The sequence below is a fragment of the Vigna umbellata genome, chromosome 1 (genome assembly GCF_029865625.1).
Source record: "Vigna umbellata cultivar VRB3 chromosome 1, Vumbellata_1.0, whole genome shotgun sequence".
NCBI classification, from domain to species: domain Eukaryota; kingdom Viridiplantae; phylum Streptophyta; class Magnoliopsida; order Fabales; family Fabaceae; genus Vigna; species Vigna umbellata.
The window spans coordinates 29,646,924-29,665,271 of record NC_142165.1 but is presented as its reverse complement, the minus strand read 5'-3'; the positions used below and the strand labels follow the sequence as shown (position 1 = coordinate 29,665,271).

The window sequence follows — 18,348 nt, the reverse complement described above, 5'->3', positions numbered from 1 at the left end:
ATGTGGTTTTCACAGTAATTCATTGGGTAAATGATCTTGTTCATTGAGTGAGCCCTGTTCTAGTAACTTTATGATGTTTTTCTACACTCTTTGATGTATGTTTGTTTAAGATGTGTTGTACGGATGTTTACATTGTTTACATTGTTTATATTGGGAATTTTAATGAAGGTTAAATGGATGTTATATGCGAGGTTGATCTAAAGTTGATATGAAATGGTTTGTGAGTTGTATATGATACTATATGGATTTCAAGGAGAAATCCTTAAGATGGTTGTGTATAGTGTATGTATTGATATAGGATGCCTGTGATTATGGGTTATTCTGACGCTCTCAATAACTTTCAAATTTCAAGAAGAGAAGGATAATTATGTCGCGGAGAGTAGTAGGAGGTCTTTAGTCTGATGGTCATTTATTGACCATAGATGTTTGATGGATTAACCTCGGAGTAGTTGGTGTGGATGATGTTGTTGTTGTACCACCTTCGAGTGTATGGTCCTTAGAGTTCGATATCAGTACATGCATGTAGATGGTCAAGTCTAGTGTAAATAATTGGATGTTTATGAAATTGTTACTTATTGATGATTAATTATAATTTGATGTCTATAAATGATTACACGTGTTTTCTTTGATAACATTTGCTTATCTTTTTCTTGTTTTGTGTTTGCTTATTTTCCTATTTGCAATGATTATCTTTATAATGTGAGTAGATGAGGAGCTCTCTTTGGATAAGGTTTTAGGAGATAAAGATGAAGTAAAGACTTATATTAAGAGTTTACTTTAACTAGTTTTCTACTATATGAAAATATATGCATATATTATTTTGACAAACTTCTAGTTAGACTTTAGTTTTTAAGTGTAAAATAATTTGTTGAATTCTTGTATATATTTTACTATTATAATTATATTTGGAGAGTTTTATGTATACTTTTTGTTTAACCTAGTTTATTAAATATGTGAGAATTTCTTAATAATATTAATACTATTATAAATCAGGATGGTACAAAAATCATGCTAAATTACATTAATCATTAAAAATTGAAGTGAAATTAACACAATTAACTTTATTTTGTTTTTCTCATTAGACTAAAATTGAATTACATGTGGCACTCTATTCAAAAAATTACATAAAAGTAAATTAAGAAATTATTTGAAATTAAAAAAATGGCATTAAGTTAGAAAACTTTTAGGAACTAAAATTTTTATTTATTAAAATATAGGTTTAATACCTATTTTGGTCCCTCTTTTCGTAGGGTCTGTTCAAAGTGGTCCTCCTTTTTTTCAAAAGTTCACTATCATCCTACTTCTCGCAAAAACGATGCACGTTAGTCCTTTTTGGTTACGACGTTAAAAATACTAACGGCACAGCTGCCCAGCTGGCACAAAAGTGATGAGTTGTACAGTTATGGTTGAGGTGGCACTTTGAATTGCTGATATGTGTTAAAATAAAATAATTTAAAATAATTTAAAATAAATTAAAATGATTTAAAATGATTTAAATTAATTTAAAAGATAGGGTTAAAAATAATTTTAGGATTAATTACATTTGGGGTAAAATCTCGTCGCGATTTCGGGGCGATTTAGGGTTCAAGAATCACCTTTCCAAGAGTGCAGATTTTGATTTTTGGTGAAATCAAGTTCGACGTTCGTCCAAGAGCGTGATTCGTTCGTCAGTGCTAGTGAGGTTAGTGATCGCATTACTGTTCTTTTGTTGTTGTTGTAGTCACTGATCGCATTACTGTTCTTACTTATGTTGTTGTCTTTAATGGGTGGATTTTGTATTTGTTTTGTCTTTAATGGGTGGATTATATATTTCTTGTGTTTAAAATATGATTATATTTGTGTCGTGGTGGGGGGTTTATGGAAAAAGTACTGGCGTTGGGTGTTGAAATTGGTCCCATGATGTGTTAATTTAAGTTAATGAGTGGTCCCCCTTTTCCATTTGCAGTGTAGGGATGTCTAACGATAGGTTTGAGGTAGTGGTCCACCACGGTGGGACCTTGATAAAGGAAGTGCCCTTTAATTATATAGGTGGGGAGATATGTTATTGAGACATTGACCCCGATACATGGAGCTATTTTGGAGTAGTGGGTTCACTCAAAGATTTGGGTTACATTGAAGTACATGAGTTATATTACGATATTGAACATGTTTTATATAAGCTATATGATGATAAAGAAGCTTTGAACATGATGAATGTGGGAAAATTGTTGGGGAAAGTCAACTTGTATGTTGTACATAAAGTGAGCGAAGCAGTGGTTGTAGAAAATGAGGATGAAATTCTTTACCTTTGCCAAGGGCCTGCAGAGAGTGGTGAGGGTAGTGGTGTTGAGGTTGGTGTAGAAGGTCCTGTTGAAGTGCAACAGGAGGTTGAGGAAGGTCCTCTTGACTGTGGTGGTGACTTGGAGAGAGATGATGGAGTGCAGGTTGACACAGAGGAACTGGGTGGAGTGGAGGAAGAAGTAGAAGTGCATAGTGAGGAAGAAGTGGAAGTGCACAGTGAGGAAGAAGTAGAAGTGCACGGTGAGGAAGAAGTAGAGCTGCACATTGAGGAAGAAGTGGAAGTGGACAGTGAGGAAGAAGTGGAAGTGGATAGTGAGGATGAAGCACATATTACTGTTGAAGAGAACTTGGAGGAGGTAGGTGATTTGTGTATTGCTTTGGACAATAGTGATTCAGAATACAGGATGGAAGACAGTGATATAGAAGCAGAAGGACATGGTAGGGGGTTGTCAGATGATGAATAGGAGTCAGATGTGCTCATAACTCCAGATAATAGTGGAAGTGAGGAGGATGAAACTGAGGACAGACCAAGTAGAGGTCCCTTTCCTACATTTGGGAAAAAGAAGTCAATATCAGATTACAAATGGGAACTTGGTACTATATTTAGCGATAAGGATGAGTTTAAGGAAGCCATTAGAAGCTATGCTATTCATGCTGGGAGGGCTCTTAAGTTTGTAAAAAATGATAAGCGTAGGGTAAGGGTGAGATGCATGGGTGGGCAAAAAAAGTGTCCATGGGTAGCATACTGTGGATATTTGCCATCACGCAAGATTTGGCAGTTAAGAAAGATTGTTGATGTTCATTCTTGCAGCAGGCAACTGAACATTAAAATGATGAATAGTAAGTGGTTGAGTCATGAAATAGATAAGTCTTTACATGAGAATCCTAGTATAAGGGTCCAAGACATACGTATCAAAGCATTAAGGAAATGGAACACCAATGTATCAATTTCTAAAGCAAGAAGGGCGAAGTTAATGGCTTCAAGTCAACGTGAAGGGGATTTTAAAGAACAATTTCGAAGGATTTATGACTACGCACATGAGGTATTGCAAAGTAACCCAGGGTCAACGGTTAAGGTTAAAGTGAACAATGATAATGGTCAGTCTATATTCGAGAGATATTATGTTTGTCTTAAAGCATGTAAGGACAATTTTATTAGTTGTAGGCCCATCATCTGTTTAGATGGGTGTTTTTTGAAAGGTCTTTATAAGGGAGAGATGCTTACTGCTGTTGGGAGGGATCCAAATGAGCAAATGCTACCCCTTGCATATGCAGTAGTTGAAGTCGAAAATAAAGATAGTTGGTCCTGGTTTTTGCAATTATTGGTTGAAGACCTTGGGGGGGCAATGAAGTTTGTGGGGCGTACACGTGGATGTCTGACTAGGAAAAGGTACATGCAGTCCTTCAATGTTTTTTTATGCATACTTTATTAATCATGTGTGTTTGATTAAAAAATTGATGTTGGCAGGGGTTGGTGCCAGCTATCCAAGAGCTTTTGCCCACGACAGAACAAAGATTCTGCATCAGGCACCTTTATGCTAACTTTAGGAAAAGATTTTCTGGTCAGATATTGAAGAATTTGATGTGGAGGGCTGCCACAAGCACATACCCCCAAGCTTGGGAAAGAGAGATGTTGAATATCAGAGCAGTGAATGAAGAAGCATGTAAATACCTCATAGCCATTCCCCCAAGGTACATTCTTTCCATTACATGCACAAATATTCTGCATTACTCATGTTTGGTAACCCATTTTCTTCATTCTCGTGCAATAGGTATTGGTCAAGAAGTAGGTTCAGAACTTAACCAATGTGTGATACTCTAGATAACAACATCAGTGAAGGATTCAACAATGTTCTTGTTCAGTCCAGAGGAAAACCCATTATAACCATGCTGGAGGATACTAGACTGTATTTGATGAAAAGATGGGCCACGACCAGAACCAAGGTGGCATCTATGGATTTCAATGTCTGTCCAAAGATCAAAAAGAGACTTATGAAGGAATGTAATTTGTCAAGATATTGGATCCCAAGGTAATATTGTTCTTATGCCTTATTTATGTTCATATCCAGTTGTTCTTGTGCCTTATTTATGTTCATATCCAGTTGTTCTTGTGCCTTATTTATGTTCATATCCAACTGTTGATGTGCCTTATTTATGTTCATTTATTCAGTTGGTCTGCAAGAAGGATTTTTGAGGTTAGGCATGTTTCAGTCATTGGGAACAAGTTCACAGTGGACCTGGACAATGAAGAATGTAGCTGTAGGAAGTGGATGATCAGTGGCATCCCATGTTGTCATGCAGTTGCATCAATGAACTATTCAAATGTAGATCCAGAAACTTTTATACCAATTTGGTTCAGGAAATCCACATATGAAGAGGCATATGCGTCCATCATCTATCCTGTGAATGGCCACCTCCTATGGGAAAAAACTAGTTATCCTGATGTACTGCCACCACTTAAGAGGAACATGCCTAGGAGACCAAAGAAAAAAAGAAGAATGGAGCCATGGGAGCTAACGAAAGATGGGACCCAAATGAGAGTTGGTGGGCAGCGAAAGAAATGTAGCATCTGCCGTGAACTGGGGCACAACAAAAAAGTGTGCCCTTTACGTCCAGCCATCATCGAACCAACAGAACCAGCACAGGCACAAAGTTCACAACCCCTTGCACCTTCACAGCCATCAAGTCCACAATCTCCTCACCCACCACAACCAAGTCAAGATTCCATCCGAGATTTAAGTCAGCCAATACGAAGACAAAAGTTAAATATTAGAAGAAAAGATCCATAGATTTAAATGAAAATTTGGATGTATTTGGATGTATTTGGATGTATTTTGTACTCTTATTAAGTACTTTAAGTGTCTATTTTGTACTCTTATTAAGCACTTGAATTGTCTATGTTGAATTCTTATTAAACACTTTAATTAAAAATGTTATTATAGTTGTAGTCATATTTGGAAGTAGTGATTATATCTGTTTTTTGCCAGGTATCCTTAATATGTATTACAGTCATATACGTAAGGGACCACCTTGAACAATTCTTAAAGGAAAGAGGGACCACCTTGAACAATTTTTAAAGCAAAGGGGGACCACATTTAACATTTTTAAAGCAAAGGGGGGACTAAAACGAACTTCATTGCACGAACTCAGATTGTTCACTCATATTACAACAACTGATATTACATCAACAAAACATGATGCTAAACACCTAAGCCATTACATGAACAAAACATAAATTGCACATTGCACACCTAAGATCAAGCTAAACACAGCCACAATGTCATAATGTTCAACACAATAACAGCAAACACAACTCCAACTAAGAACTTTATCCTTCTCTGCAACTCTTTCACATTATTTTCCATATCAAATATCCTTTTGCTTTGTCTCACAATTGTACCATCTCTATCATCAGCGTTGTTCTCAGAACACCACTTGAAAAAATTACATGACATCCCAGTTGAAAATCCACCCTATTATTCACCAAGAACACAAAAATGTTAAAACACATAAAATCCAATACACTTAAAAGTCACTACGGTATTCAAAATACCTTGTAATGACGACATCCCCAAAATTTCCTTCCAGCATTCCTTGAAGTTCTGGCAACTTTCATTACAGCAATATCACCATAGTGGCAAATAGGGGTTATCCCAACTCCCCGAGAAACAGCACCGTGGGAGGATTGCGAAAATCCTTTGGACGTTGCCTTCGAACAGGAAGAACAACTTTGTGATGAACTCATCCCTGACCCTAAACCTTTGCTTTTTAAATTTCAGAACAACAGTAGCACCAATCTCCAACAACCCTAACCTTTGTTTTTAGATTTGAGAACAAATGTAGCACGAATCACCAACAACCCTAACTTTGCTTTTTAATTTGGGAAAAACAACCATGAATCCCTTTGCTTTCAGGATGAATCAGCAATTCAAAGTGCCACCTCAACCATAACTGTACAACTCATCACTTTTGTGCCAGCTGGGCAGCTGTGCCAGCTGGGTAGCTGTGCCAGCTGGGTAGCTGTGCCAGCTGGGCAGCTGTGCCGTTAGTATTTTTAACGCCGTAACTAAAAGGGACTAACGTGCATCGTTTTTACGAGAAGTAGGATGTTAGTGAACTTTTGAAAAAAAGGAGGACCACTTTGAACAGACCCTACGAAAAGAGGGATCAAAATAGGTATTAAACCTAAAATATAGAACTAAAATTACAATCAAGCATAAAAATATGTTTTAAATAAAAAAATCAAGTGGGCCAAACATATCTTATGCACAGCAGCCCAATGCCAAAAGGTTGGCTTGATTGACCATGACATACGGCAACTCTGATAGACACGAACATTCTGCGTACATACATATAGTATATTATAGTATACGGTAATAATAATAATTAGCCACCGGGTTTCGGTTCAGAGAACCTGCTACAAAAGAAGAAAAGTTTGTTGAAGAGAGCCAACCACAATAAAAACAATGGGTATTCCGTCGGAACTTCGGGAAATCTTCTTACCCAACAAAAAAGATGTCTTTATTGCTTCTCCCGCAGAGGATAGGAGGGTTTTGAGGACCAAACAATGCACTGATGGTATTCTCTCTCTCTCTTCTTTTTTTTTGTTATTCTTTTTACAAGTTTTTTTTTTTTCTGCTTAATGTGTAAAACATCATTACGTGGAACATGCGTTATGTTGATTATGGTTTTCTGTTTATCTCGTTCCCACATTAGGACACATGATTTGAAAAATAGATTTATGTTGTCTTTTGGAGGTTAGATCGATTGATGGATGGTTACGGGGGGCCAAGATGTAAGAATAATTTTGAATGGTTAATTTTTTGTGTGGATCTTCCGTGTCAAAAGCTAAAGATTGGGACACAAAAAATTGAAGTGAAAGAAATTAATTTATGCTGCCTTAAACTACAGCTCTAAATGAAAGTTAAGTGAAACCTACAAACATAGCATAGAAGGGAAAGGGTCCTGTTAATTTGTTAGTAGTTGAAGGGAAAACAGTGTTTTCCTTGGGGAAATTAGTCATGAGTGCATGTTCGGTTTAAAGTTACACAAGTAATTTTACGAATTTCAACGTAAGATTGCCTTCCAATGTATGATTTGAGAAGGAAAAAACATGTTGCTTCTTGAATAAAGTACTTCTGAGTGGTGAGAGAAGTGTTACTTGCTTTCATATTTCTGCTAATTGGGAGAATAATGTTGAATTATTGTTTCGCTCAGAAGTACTCATGTTTTTGCTGACCTTACATGAATGAATTGTTTTCATTCCTGTGTCCATGATTTTCATTAACAAGGCAGGGCGTGTTGTATGCTACATATTTTGTGACTATTTTATCTTTTGAAAGGGTGCGAGAGTTCAGGAGAAATGTGAATTATGTTCATCTTGGCTTTTCCTTAATATGCAGAAGGTGTGCATGCTGGATTCAGGGCTGCTTGCGTTGCTTGTGTTGCCAGTGCTGTGCCTACTGTACGTAACCTTTTTCAGATACAATTCTACATTTTTTTCGTTTGTAATTATGTCAGAAAAAATCAGTTAAGCAATGTTCGTGTTGTCTTTTAGGTACAACTTTTACCTTATAACAACTACGTCCTATATTCCACCGGTTTGGTGTTTATGTCTGCTTTTGAAACCTTTTTCTGAGTTTCTGAATTATGAAAAATAATTCAAAGATGAAGAAGAAATCAGGCAAACTTTAGACCCTTGCATATTTATGATGAAAATATATAATGTTTAAAGACAATCTTAAATATTGTCGGATTTCACTATTATATCATTATTGGCCACTTCTGTTCACATATTGGTATGTTGATTTACTAAGCTTTACTTTTTAATATTGGAATTTTCAAATTTGCAGTTGACTGCAGTTCGTGTGATCCCATGGGCAAAGGCAAACCTCAATTATACTGCTCAGGCACTCATAATATCAGCTGGTATGATCTCAACTTACAAAAACCAAATGATTAATTCTAGATGATGCTATTAGATTTTTCATATAAAAAGAAATCCTTTTGTTAAGATGTGCATGGTTATTTGAAAGGGTAAACCCTATGTAGTTCGATAGGTGTTTTTGTTGTTCTCTTGTTAGAATTGATGTTTTACCTCCGCCATCTATGTTGATCTTTAATGTAACTTTTATTATGGGGTTACTATAGTGAAACCTTAATTCTAATTAACCATCTATGTTAATTATTATGGTGTTTAATGTTTAACATAATAATTATTATGTTAATTATTATGGTGTTTACCTCAGCCATCTATGTTGATCTTTAATGTAACTTTTATTATGGGGTTACTATAGTGAAACCTTAATTCTAATTGAAGAACAATACTGAAAAAATCTAAGGAAGTGTATCTGAGTTTTCTCCAATAGGGAATGGGCTTTAAAGCAAGAAGCAATTGCTTCTGATGCCATTGTATTGACAAGTCCATATAATAATGGTGTATGCAGTTAATGTATTAGGCTTGCCACAGTTTCAAAATTCAATGTAACAGGAACTCAGCTAATCTTTTTGCTGCTGGTCCACTTGTAAATTAGTTGCTTGATTTCTTTTACCTTTAGTTTGACTATATTTGCAAATTGTTATCGTGTTTAACATCTGACGGTGGTTGGTGAACAGCATCCATCGCTGCATACTTCATCACTGCTGATAAAACTATCTTGGAGTGTGCAAGGAAAAATGCCCAGCTTGAAGATGCTTTGGTACACAATCAACAATAGACGTTTCTTACGAACTGCAAGAACCCGTCGTTGTTATACACTCAACAGGACTATTGCAAAGGCGTATATTATTAAAGAAAATGTTTTTGTCTTGTGAATGTGACAGTCATTTGAAATTGCAACTCACTGCGGCTTCAGAAGTAAAAATGTTAAGCTATGTTGTTGACTTTGGTTGTTTTTCCATCTTTCGTTAAATAAATTTAATGCATAACTTCGAAGTTCCATGAGCTGTTCCACAATTAAGCCTGATTCTAATTTCATGTTATAACCACCCTGTTCCACATTCATTGCGCGCCTTTGTCTGTCTTCTGTGGTTTATAGCTTCACATTTATACTGATGTTTTAAAAAATTAGCCTAGCCACCAGAGAGGCAAAAATCCTTCTTACCAAACAAACCTAAACACAATTTTCAAAGTGTAGTCAATGATTAAACAGCTAATCTTCGCAAGAGCTCAAGCAAGTGCCCAACCTCTAAAACAAGGCTTATCCCCTTGCAAGAGGGAGAAGGAAACACTGCAACCATAAATCAGGGCTCTACATCAGTGGATGCTATTTGGATTAAGAGAAAATACACTGCATAAATTTTTGAAGGTAATGATCCCGGCTTCAGAAGTATTTAAAAGCACATTGACAAAAGGAACTTTCATAACGAAATGAAGCATCATGTTATCTCATTTCTTGCATAGGAGAGGGCCAAGCTTCCTGCACCCGCATGTTTCCCCCCTGCACCTTGTAGGCATGATGAAATGACCCTTATACCCTTAATGAAAACCTTGAATATAGTGAAAACTATATATGAGATTAATCTTTCTTGTGTTGAATGTACACATAGGGTCCTTTATTTATAATATAAGAAATATGGACTAAGCACAAAATATAAATAAGAAATAATAACAAACTAATTAAAGATAAAATATAAAATAAAGATAATATATCTAACACTCATTCTGAAGCTGAAGCATACAAATTGTATGTATTGAGCTTGGAACAAATAAACTCAATTTGAGGATCCCTTAATGACTTGGTCAACACAATTGTGAGTTGATCGTTTGACCCAACAAACTCAGTACATATTTATTTAGTCAACAACTTTTCACAAACAAAATGACAATCAATTTTTATATGTTTAGTCCTCTCGTGAAACACTGGATTTGATGCAATGTGAAGAACAACTTGATTATCGCAATACGTCTTCATAGTATGAATGTCACAAAAGTTAAGTTCTTGAAGGAATTGTTTCACCCATATAAGGTCACATGTGAGTGACGTCATCGCCCTATACTCGGCTTCAACAATTGATCGAGCTACTACATTCTGTTTCTTACTTTTCCATGAAATAATGTTTTCTCCAAAAAAACACAATATCTTGTAGTATATTTCCTTTGGGAGATTACAACTTCATCTTTTGATTGCGCTACTTCAATGCCTAAGAAGTATTTGACACTTCCAAGATCATTGGTTTGAAAATGTCTACACAAATACTCTTTCAGTTGAGATATAACAACATCATCATTTCTTGTAATGACAATATCATCAACATATACTATTAAGTAAACACATTTCCCAAGTGAAGAATGACAGTAAAAAACTGAATGGTCTGCTTCACTGCGTTTTAGCCTAAATTTTTGAACAATGAGCCAAACTTTCCAAACCAAGCACGTGGTGATTGTCTGAGGCCATATGCAATTTGCATACCATACCAGACTCCTCCTAAGCAACAAACCTAGGAGGTTGCTCCATATAAATTTCTTTCTCAAGATCACCGTGTAGGAAGACATTCTTGATATCTAATTGATGAAGTGGCCAATTACGAATGACTGCCATGGCAAAGAAGAGGCGAATGATAGTCATCTTGGCTATAGGAGAGAAAGTGTCACAATAATTAAAACCATAAACCTGAGTCTAACCTTTTGCAATAAGCCTGGCTTTGAGTCGATCAATTGCATCGTCAAGACCGACTTTAACTGCATACACCCATCGACAACCAACCGCCTTTTTGCTCGAGGGAAGGGGCATCAACTCCCAAGTATTATTGTGGTGAAGAGCCTGCATTTTTGCAATCATAGTTTGTCGTCATCCAGGATGATCAAGTGCTTCTTTCACATTCTTGGGTATAACAACAGAAGACACTGGGGATAAAAGAGAAAAATAGGAGGGCGACAATTGATGATAGCTCAGAAAATTATAAATAGGATGAGAGTTTCGAGTGGAACGAGTACCTTTTCTAAGGGAAATAGGCCATGCTGAACCATTTTCACTAGGAGGCGTGGGAGGAGATGACGAGGGAGAAGAATCTGAAGTAGGAGATTCACCATCGTCTTGGGGAGGTGGGCTATCCATTGGGGCCTTGTGTGGGATGATCTCAGTATGTGGAGAAACAGGTGCAGGAGGATTGAGATCAAGAATTGGAATGACAGAGACGAGTGCAATCACTAGTGCAGAAAAGACTTTTAGCGTATGTTATTTTGGACTTTTTACTTTTGATCTCGACCTGACATCTATTCATGTGACGTTGATGGGACGTCGAACCCCAAATCGACGTCTATATAAACGTCTGACTTGTACAGGTCAAACGTCGACGTTTATATAGACGTCCGATCTGTATAGGTCAGACGTCTATGTAGACGTCTAACTAGGGGTGGCAGCAGACGTCTAAGACCCTGGCGCGAGCTCAGCCTCTACAATCCATTGGACGAAATACACGAAATGAGAGTAGTCAGGGATGACCACAATCAAATATGCATCCGGAGAACAACACAAATAATCTGAACTGAAATTTTATCAATCTTATCCATAAACTCCAATGTACATGTTATAGCAAATTATGAAAAGTAATTTTCCCAAACTATCCAATCAGACAATTCAAAATTTAATACAAACGATTAAAAGATTAATCGTTTGTGTTAAATTTCAAACGGGAACTAAGTTTCACTCAATTTGATACTAATAATCTAACATACCAATCATAATAACATAACACAACTTTATAACATGCATATTCAAACGCTAATAACATGCATACGAAAAACCAATAACATGCATACACAAAAGTCAATAACATGTATATATCCAAAAGCCAACAACATGCAAATCCAAAAGCCAATAACATGCATATCCAAATGCCAAAAACATGCATACCGAAAAGCCAATAACATGCATCGAAAAGAACTTTTAAACAAGAATTCTAACCTTCTTAATAGATTAAAAACTTAGTAGAGGGAAATGGAGGAGAGGAAAACGCAGGAAATCGCCGCCCAAGAACGCAAGAAATCGCCGCCCAAGGACACGAGCAAAACTGCAACAAAACACAATGAAAACGCATTTTAATCGGTTCAAATGGAAGATAATTCATCAAAGAATAATTTAATCGGAGCAAAACAAATTTTAAACGCTCCAAAAGAGAGAAAACGCACCTGGAAAATGCAAACCAGAGAGAGAAAACGAGAGGAAGAAGATGATGAACAGTGCACGTAACTGCCCGCGAGTTCGCGTTGCGGTAATAAAATGCATTTAGACGTCAAGGCCCCTCCCAAGCAGACGTCTATATGCATTGAAACGTCGGGGCCCCTCCCAAGCCGACATTTGAAGCATTTGGCGTCCAACATAGGGGCTCAGACGTCTAATTCTTATTTAGACATTCGGATGGAGGGGTCAGACGTCTAAATGGCGAAAAAAAATGACTTTTGAGATTCTGGCGCAACCATTTTGGCATCCAATGGAGTTGTCTGACGTCTAAATAGACTATAGACGTCAAACCCCCCAACCCAGATGTCTAATAAGAACAAAAAATTCATTTTTTTACTTTTACGTATCGTTTTGGCGTCTAATGGAGCTGTCTGACATCTAAATAGACTATAGACGTCAGGCCCCCCCATATCAGACGTCTAAATACTCTTTTTAATTACAAAAATGCCACCGGTCATTTTTTACGTTGGATATTTGGGGATTGGACGTCTAAACGGTGACGTCAAAGGCCTTTTCTACACTTGTGAATAGCATTGGGATCAAGACTTGGAATGATAGAGACGGGTACAGGAGGATTGGGATCAAGACTTGGAGTGACAGAGATGGGGGAGCTATTTGACTCAACCACTAGAATAGGAAGGACCTGTTGGAGGATAGAAATATTCTGAATCGATGGAGAGAAGTAAGGAATTTGTTCAAAGAATGTGACATTGGCAGACATGTAATACTTCTTAGTTTCAGGAGAGTAATACCGATATCCTTTTTGGAGTAGAGAATAGCCTAAGAAGACACATTTGAGAGCGCGAGCGGAGAGTTTGTCTAAACTTGGAGACATGTCATGAACAAAACATAATAGCCAAACACTCGGGGAGATGTATGAAAGAGAGGATCATTAGGAAACAGAATGGAGAAATGGACTTTATTGTTAAGAGAGGAGGAGGGCATCCTATTAATAAGATAACTTGCAGTTAAGATGACATCCCCCAATGATGGACAGGAATATGGGCACCAAGAAAAAGGGTACGGGTAGTTTCAACCAAGTGCCTATTTTTTCATTCTACTATACCATTTTGCTGCGGTGGATAAGGATAAGTAGACTAATGTAAGATACCATGAGAACTCAAGATGGCAGAAAACGAGGATGAGAAATACTCTTTGGCATTATCAGTTCTTAATATTTTGATGACTTGACCAAATTGATTCTTGATTTCATTAAAAAAGGATGTAAAAGATGGCTAACAATTTAGAACGATTTTTCATAACATAAATCCAAGTACATCTTGAATATTCATTCATTAATGAAGGTAATAAAATATCTAAAACCAAAGGAGGAAATACGACTAGGTCCCCATATATCAAAATAGATGATGGAAAAACTAAACTTACATATTGATTGAGACCTTTTAGGAAAGAAAGATCTAGCAGGTTTTCCAAATTGACATGACTCATATTCTAAGGTCTGGAGACCACTAAGTTCAGGACACATCATTTTTAATTTGGAAAAATGAGGATGGCCAAGTCGATCATGTAGCACTTTAGGATTATGAGTAACAACACAGGACACCCTTGGACGAGATCCAAAAATAGAATAATCCGCCAGCTTCAAATCCTTCTCCAATCTGTCTCCCCGAACGACGCTCCTGTATAACAAAAGATTTGTGATCAAAGGTTATTGAACAATTTAACATTTTGGTCAATTGGCTTAGGGAAATTAAATTAAAAGGACAATTAGGGACAAAAAGGACAGAGTTGAGATTGGGCTTTCTTCCAAAAGGAGTGACAAGTTTTGAAAGCCCTTAGAGATATAAAAGGTTTGGTTTCCACTGATTGCCATAACAGGGCACACAACTAGAAATCTGTTTGTTTCCATTGATCACCTTTTTCAACAGGCACATGGCTTCCATCTCGCTTAAGGCAATCATAATGCCCTTGGCCAAGGAATCACATTTCAACGGTAGCAGACCATGATAGATAATTTTTTCCATTTAGCTTTTCGGAGGTAATTGATGGACTTCCGGAGAGAGAAAGAGTATTGCCAGACGCCATTTGTAAAAAAGACAAATCGCACCAGCGAGGAATAAGAAAATCCTAAGGGTTTAGACGAATGATGGCGGCCGGCGCGGACGGTTGTCGACGGTGGACGACCGACGTATGGTTGTCGATGAACGGTGTCCAACGGAAGTCGACGGATGGTGTCGGACAATGGCACCGGTGAAACAGAAACCAGAGCGGGATCAACCCGCTTTGATACCAAGTTGAATATATGAAAACTCTATATGAGATTAATCTCCCTTGTGTTGAATATACACATATGGTCCTTTATTTATAATAGAAGAAATATGGGCTACACACAAAATACAAATTAGAAATAAGAAGTAATAACAATAGAAGAAATATTTACTATCCGCGGATTGCGGATCGCGGGTATTTTATTAGCTGCTTATAAATGGTCGGGTGCGAGTATTACACTATCTGACCCGCACGTACCCTTTACCTACTAAAAAATTGAAATTACATTTTTATCCTTAGGTTTAAATTAGGTTTTATTCTTTTGCCCCTTTTTGCATTTGTGCAACAGCCTCCTGCCTGTGCTAACGCGTTTTGTGCCACAATCATCAGACATACAATTATGTGTTGGATTTACGACTGTGTGAACCACCATACAAACTAGAGGATGCACATTGTACTATCATTGGTGTTTAATGTCGGAGACACCCTTTGCCGACCAAGAACGATATGTTTTCCAACTACCTCTTTTCGTTTTCCCTAATTTATTCTTGCCTTGAGTAAGTTCAGTTATGGCTTTTGGAAATTTAACAAGTTGCAGATGGCTATCATAGTTGCGCGTTTTGAGCTTGAACGGTGCTAATAACGGTGGGTTCACATTGTAGAGGATGGCTTGGTGGTGGCTAGAGTTTGGTTGCACATCGGCGGTGATTGCAATTTTTGGTGGCGCTGTTGTGCTACGCAAGAAAATATAGTTCTGTCGAGAATGAAGCCTTTCCCATATTTGCATAATCCCTAATTTTGGGTGGCACACATGGAAGTCCCTCATTGATTTGATATTTAAGAAACCCTTTTTTTTAATCTTTTAATTAAACATTTTCCACCTAAGATGCCACATCATTAAATTATTACAGCTCACATTGACAAGTCACCTGAAAGTTAACCCTGTTAACCCAATTTAATGGCAGAGAGCCAATTACTTCAAATTTTCACTTTTAAAGACCCAATTGGGAAAAAAAAATAAGAAAGGGACCTATTTGAGAAAACCCAACAGAAATAGGGACTGCGGAAGTGGTTTAACCAATAACTAACATAATAATTATAATTTTAAGAAACACCTAAACATTAAACACCAATTACCAAGCAATAACACTCAAATCTCAAACCCACTTTATTGTTCTATTGATTGTTCGGTCAAATTTTGTTCTAATTCGTGTTTAAGTGTTTTTGGTGCTTGTTCATGTTATTTTCATCATTTTAATCTACGAATGTGTGTGTTTTGAGTTAATGCAGTGCTTAAATTCTTTCTCAAGTCTTGTTTCGTCATGTGTTCAGTACAATGTTGATGCAATTTTAGTATTATTCCTAATTTATGGTTTAATCTACTTTGAAGTGTGATAAATAGTGTTACATGATTGAATGCAATATGTTATAACTTCTGCTCATCTAATTCAAGATATGGATTCAAAATAGAGCTTGTTAGCAGACTTCCATAAGCTTGCATATGCTGTTCATGTTAATTGCTGGTTTAAGTTGAATTTTGTTTGGATCAATTTTTGTCAATTTTTTGTGGTGCATTTTGACGAGTAAGGTTAAGCACACTATAGGAACCGTGAATTGCTTTAGCAAAGTTTAGTGTCTTAAATCGTATTCATATAATTTGTTTTGAGTCAATTTCAGGTTTCATCATGTTAAATTGTGGTGTGTGAGTTCAGTTTGAGTTTAATCATGCTTAGCTACAATTTTCTACCTTAGTCAATGTGTTTAAACAATCTTGAGTCCATTTTGTTGTTATTTGGTCATTTGAATCCTTAAAACCTAGAATTGACGGTGAGGTTGAGTCTTTTTGGTGCACATTTGGGTGTTGCAAGGTTAGATTTCAAAATACTTTGATTCTGTGTCCAATTTCAGCTTACACAAGTTTGTTTTGATGTTTAAAAGTTGCTAAGATGGTTTAAATCGAGCTTTAACAATTGCTTTTTGCATTTTCACCTTTTGAAACCACCATTCTAAATTCATTTTTTCTTGTGCAAGGTGAGATGCAATACTGATTTTTTTCAATTGTGTAAGGTTAATTGGGTTGGATTGTAGTAATAGCTAGGTTATGTAACCTTAAATCGAAACAAAGTGAAAAAGATGATCTATCAAAGTTTAAAAAGAATTTAGACCTTGTACAATCCAACTAAATAGACTCCAAATCAAAATCGGGAATTCTGCATTTGGAACTGATTTCATTGAGGACTTTCATCAAACCATTTTCATAATTCTGTACTAGAAGTTAGTTTTTTGTTTGTGATTCAACTTGTTAGGTTTCTTTGCTTTCTTAATCCATTCTAGAGATGTTAAACTTCATTGTTTAGCTCGCACTGTCATTTCAAATAGGGACACAAAATTCCATAGTCACTTTTAAAGGACCTTGTGGTCTAGATTATGGAATAAGCTTTCTTTTTCCACTACTTGTCATCCCCAAATGGATGGAAAAACTTAAGTAGTAAATAGATCCCTATCCAAATTTTTTAGAGTAACATTGAGGACAAATCCTTCCCAAGAGGGAGAAGATGATGGAATATAGCCAACTATAGGACGTCTCACAAGAGGAATGATCGAGAATGCAAGAGGAACTTGAAGAAGAAGCTTCAAAGGAGCCCAAAGTCCTATATGTCAAGCTTGATTGGAAGCTAGAGACCCAAGGAGAAGCTTATTCCAAAACCATGAAGCAAGAAGCCTAGGAGAACACATCACCACTTGCACATTGGTTTGCGCTCAACGAACAAGGGTTGGCACCAACCAAGAGAGTGATCAACCTCCTGTAGCCACCTTCCCTTGTGGAAATCCTACTAGGTCTCAAATGCACCATTCACCTGTCCATAATTCCCTTCACCAAGACCATTGTTATGTTTTCTTCATCAAACACTTGCATCCATTCATCTATTTTGTTGCCTCTTTCATCGTTTGCCTTTGTTCAACTGCTGAACTCAAGGAAACTGATCATTCCACCCATGGAAGGAGTCCATCACATAGTCAACATCAATATATATATATATATATATATATATATATATATATATATATATATTCACAGTCAATGTGTCTTCCCTTTTAAATAATAGCCCCTCTCTTCGACATGACTTCAAGTATTGGAAAATTTTGTCAACTGCTTGCATGTGTCTCTCTCTTTGATGATGCATAAATTGGCTTACTACGCTAACTGCATAAGCAATGTCTGGTCTTACGTGTGATAAATAAATAAATTTTCCTACCAATATCTGGTACCAGGCCTTCTCTACAAGAGAACTTTCTTCACTTCCAATTTTTATATTCTGTTCTATAGGAACTGTTGAGATTCTATATCCCAACCTTCTTATTTCTTTAAGTAGATCAAGAAATATTTCCTTTAGGAGATGAAAACTTCGTTCTTAGAATAAGCAACCTCTATTCCAAGAAAATATTTGAGTTTTCCCAGGTCTTTCATTTCAGATTAAGCTACCAATTTTTCTTTTAACACCAATTTTTTTGTTTCATCATCTTCTACAAAAGAGTGCTTTATGAATATAATATGATATCCTTGGCTTTGTTTGTATCCCAAGGAAACCATTGCTTTTGTAAATCTTCCAAACCATGTACTAGGGGATTGCCTAAGACCATACAATGCTTTCTTTAG

General features: G+C 36.6%; 2 protein-coding genes across 2 annotated transcripts; one reads left to right on the top strand and one right to left on the bottom strand.

Moving 5' to 3' along the window:
- Positions 1-6,649: 6,649 nt before the first annotated feature.
- Positions 6,650-9,218, top strand: LOC124822093 (early nodulin-93-like). Its single transcript, XM_047294061.2, has 4 exons — positions 6,650-6,858; positions 7,683-7,744; positions 8,133-8,208; positions 8,896-9,218. The coding sequence occupies exons 1-4, from the start codon at positions 6,747-6,749 to the stop codon at positions 8,994-8,996; spliced, it is 351 nt and encodes a 116-aa protein (XP_047150017.1). The 5' UTR covers positions 6,650-6,746; the 3' UTR covers positions 8,997-9,218.
- A 1,851-nt stretch (positions 9,219-11,069) lies between these two features.
- LOC148205105 (uncharacterized) lies at positions 11,070-13,182 on the bottom strand. The gene is made up of 3 exons (XM_088116650.1): positions 13,040-13,182; positions 11,216-11,391; positions 11,070-11,125 (listed from the first exon to the last, which is right to left on the bottom strand). Exons 1-3 carry the CDS (start codon positions 13,180-13,182, stop codon positions 11,070-11,072), a joined length of 375 nt encoding a protein of 124 aa, XP_087972776.1.
- Between the last annotated feature and the right edge of the window lie 5,166 nt (positions 13,183-18,348).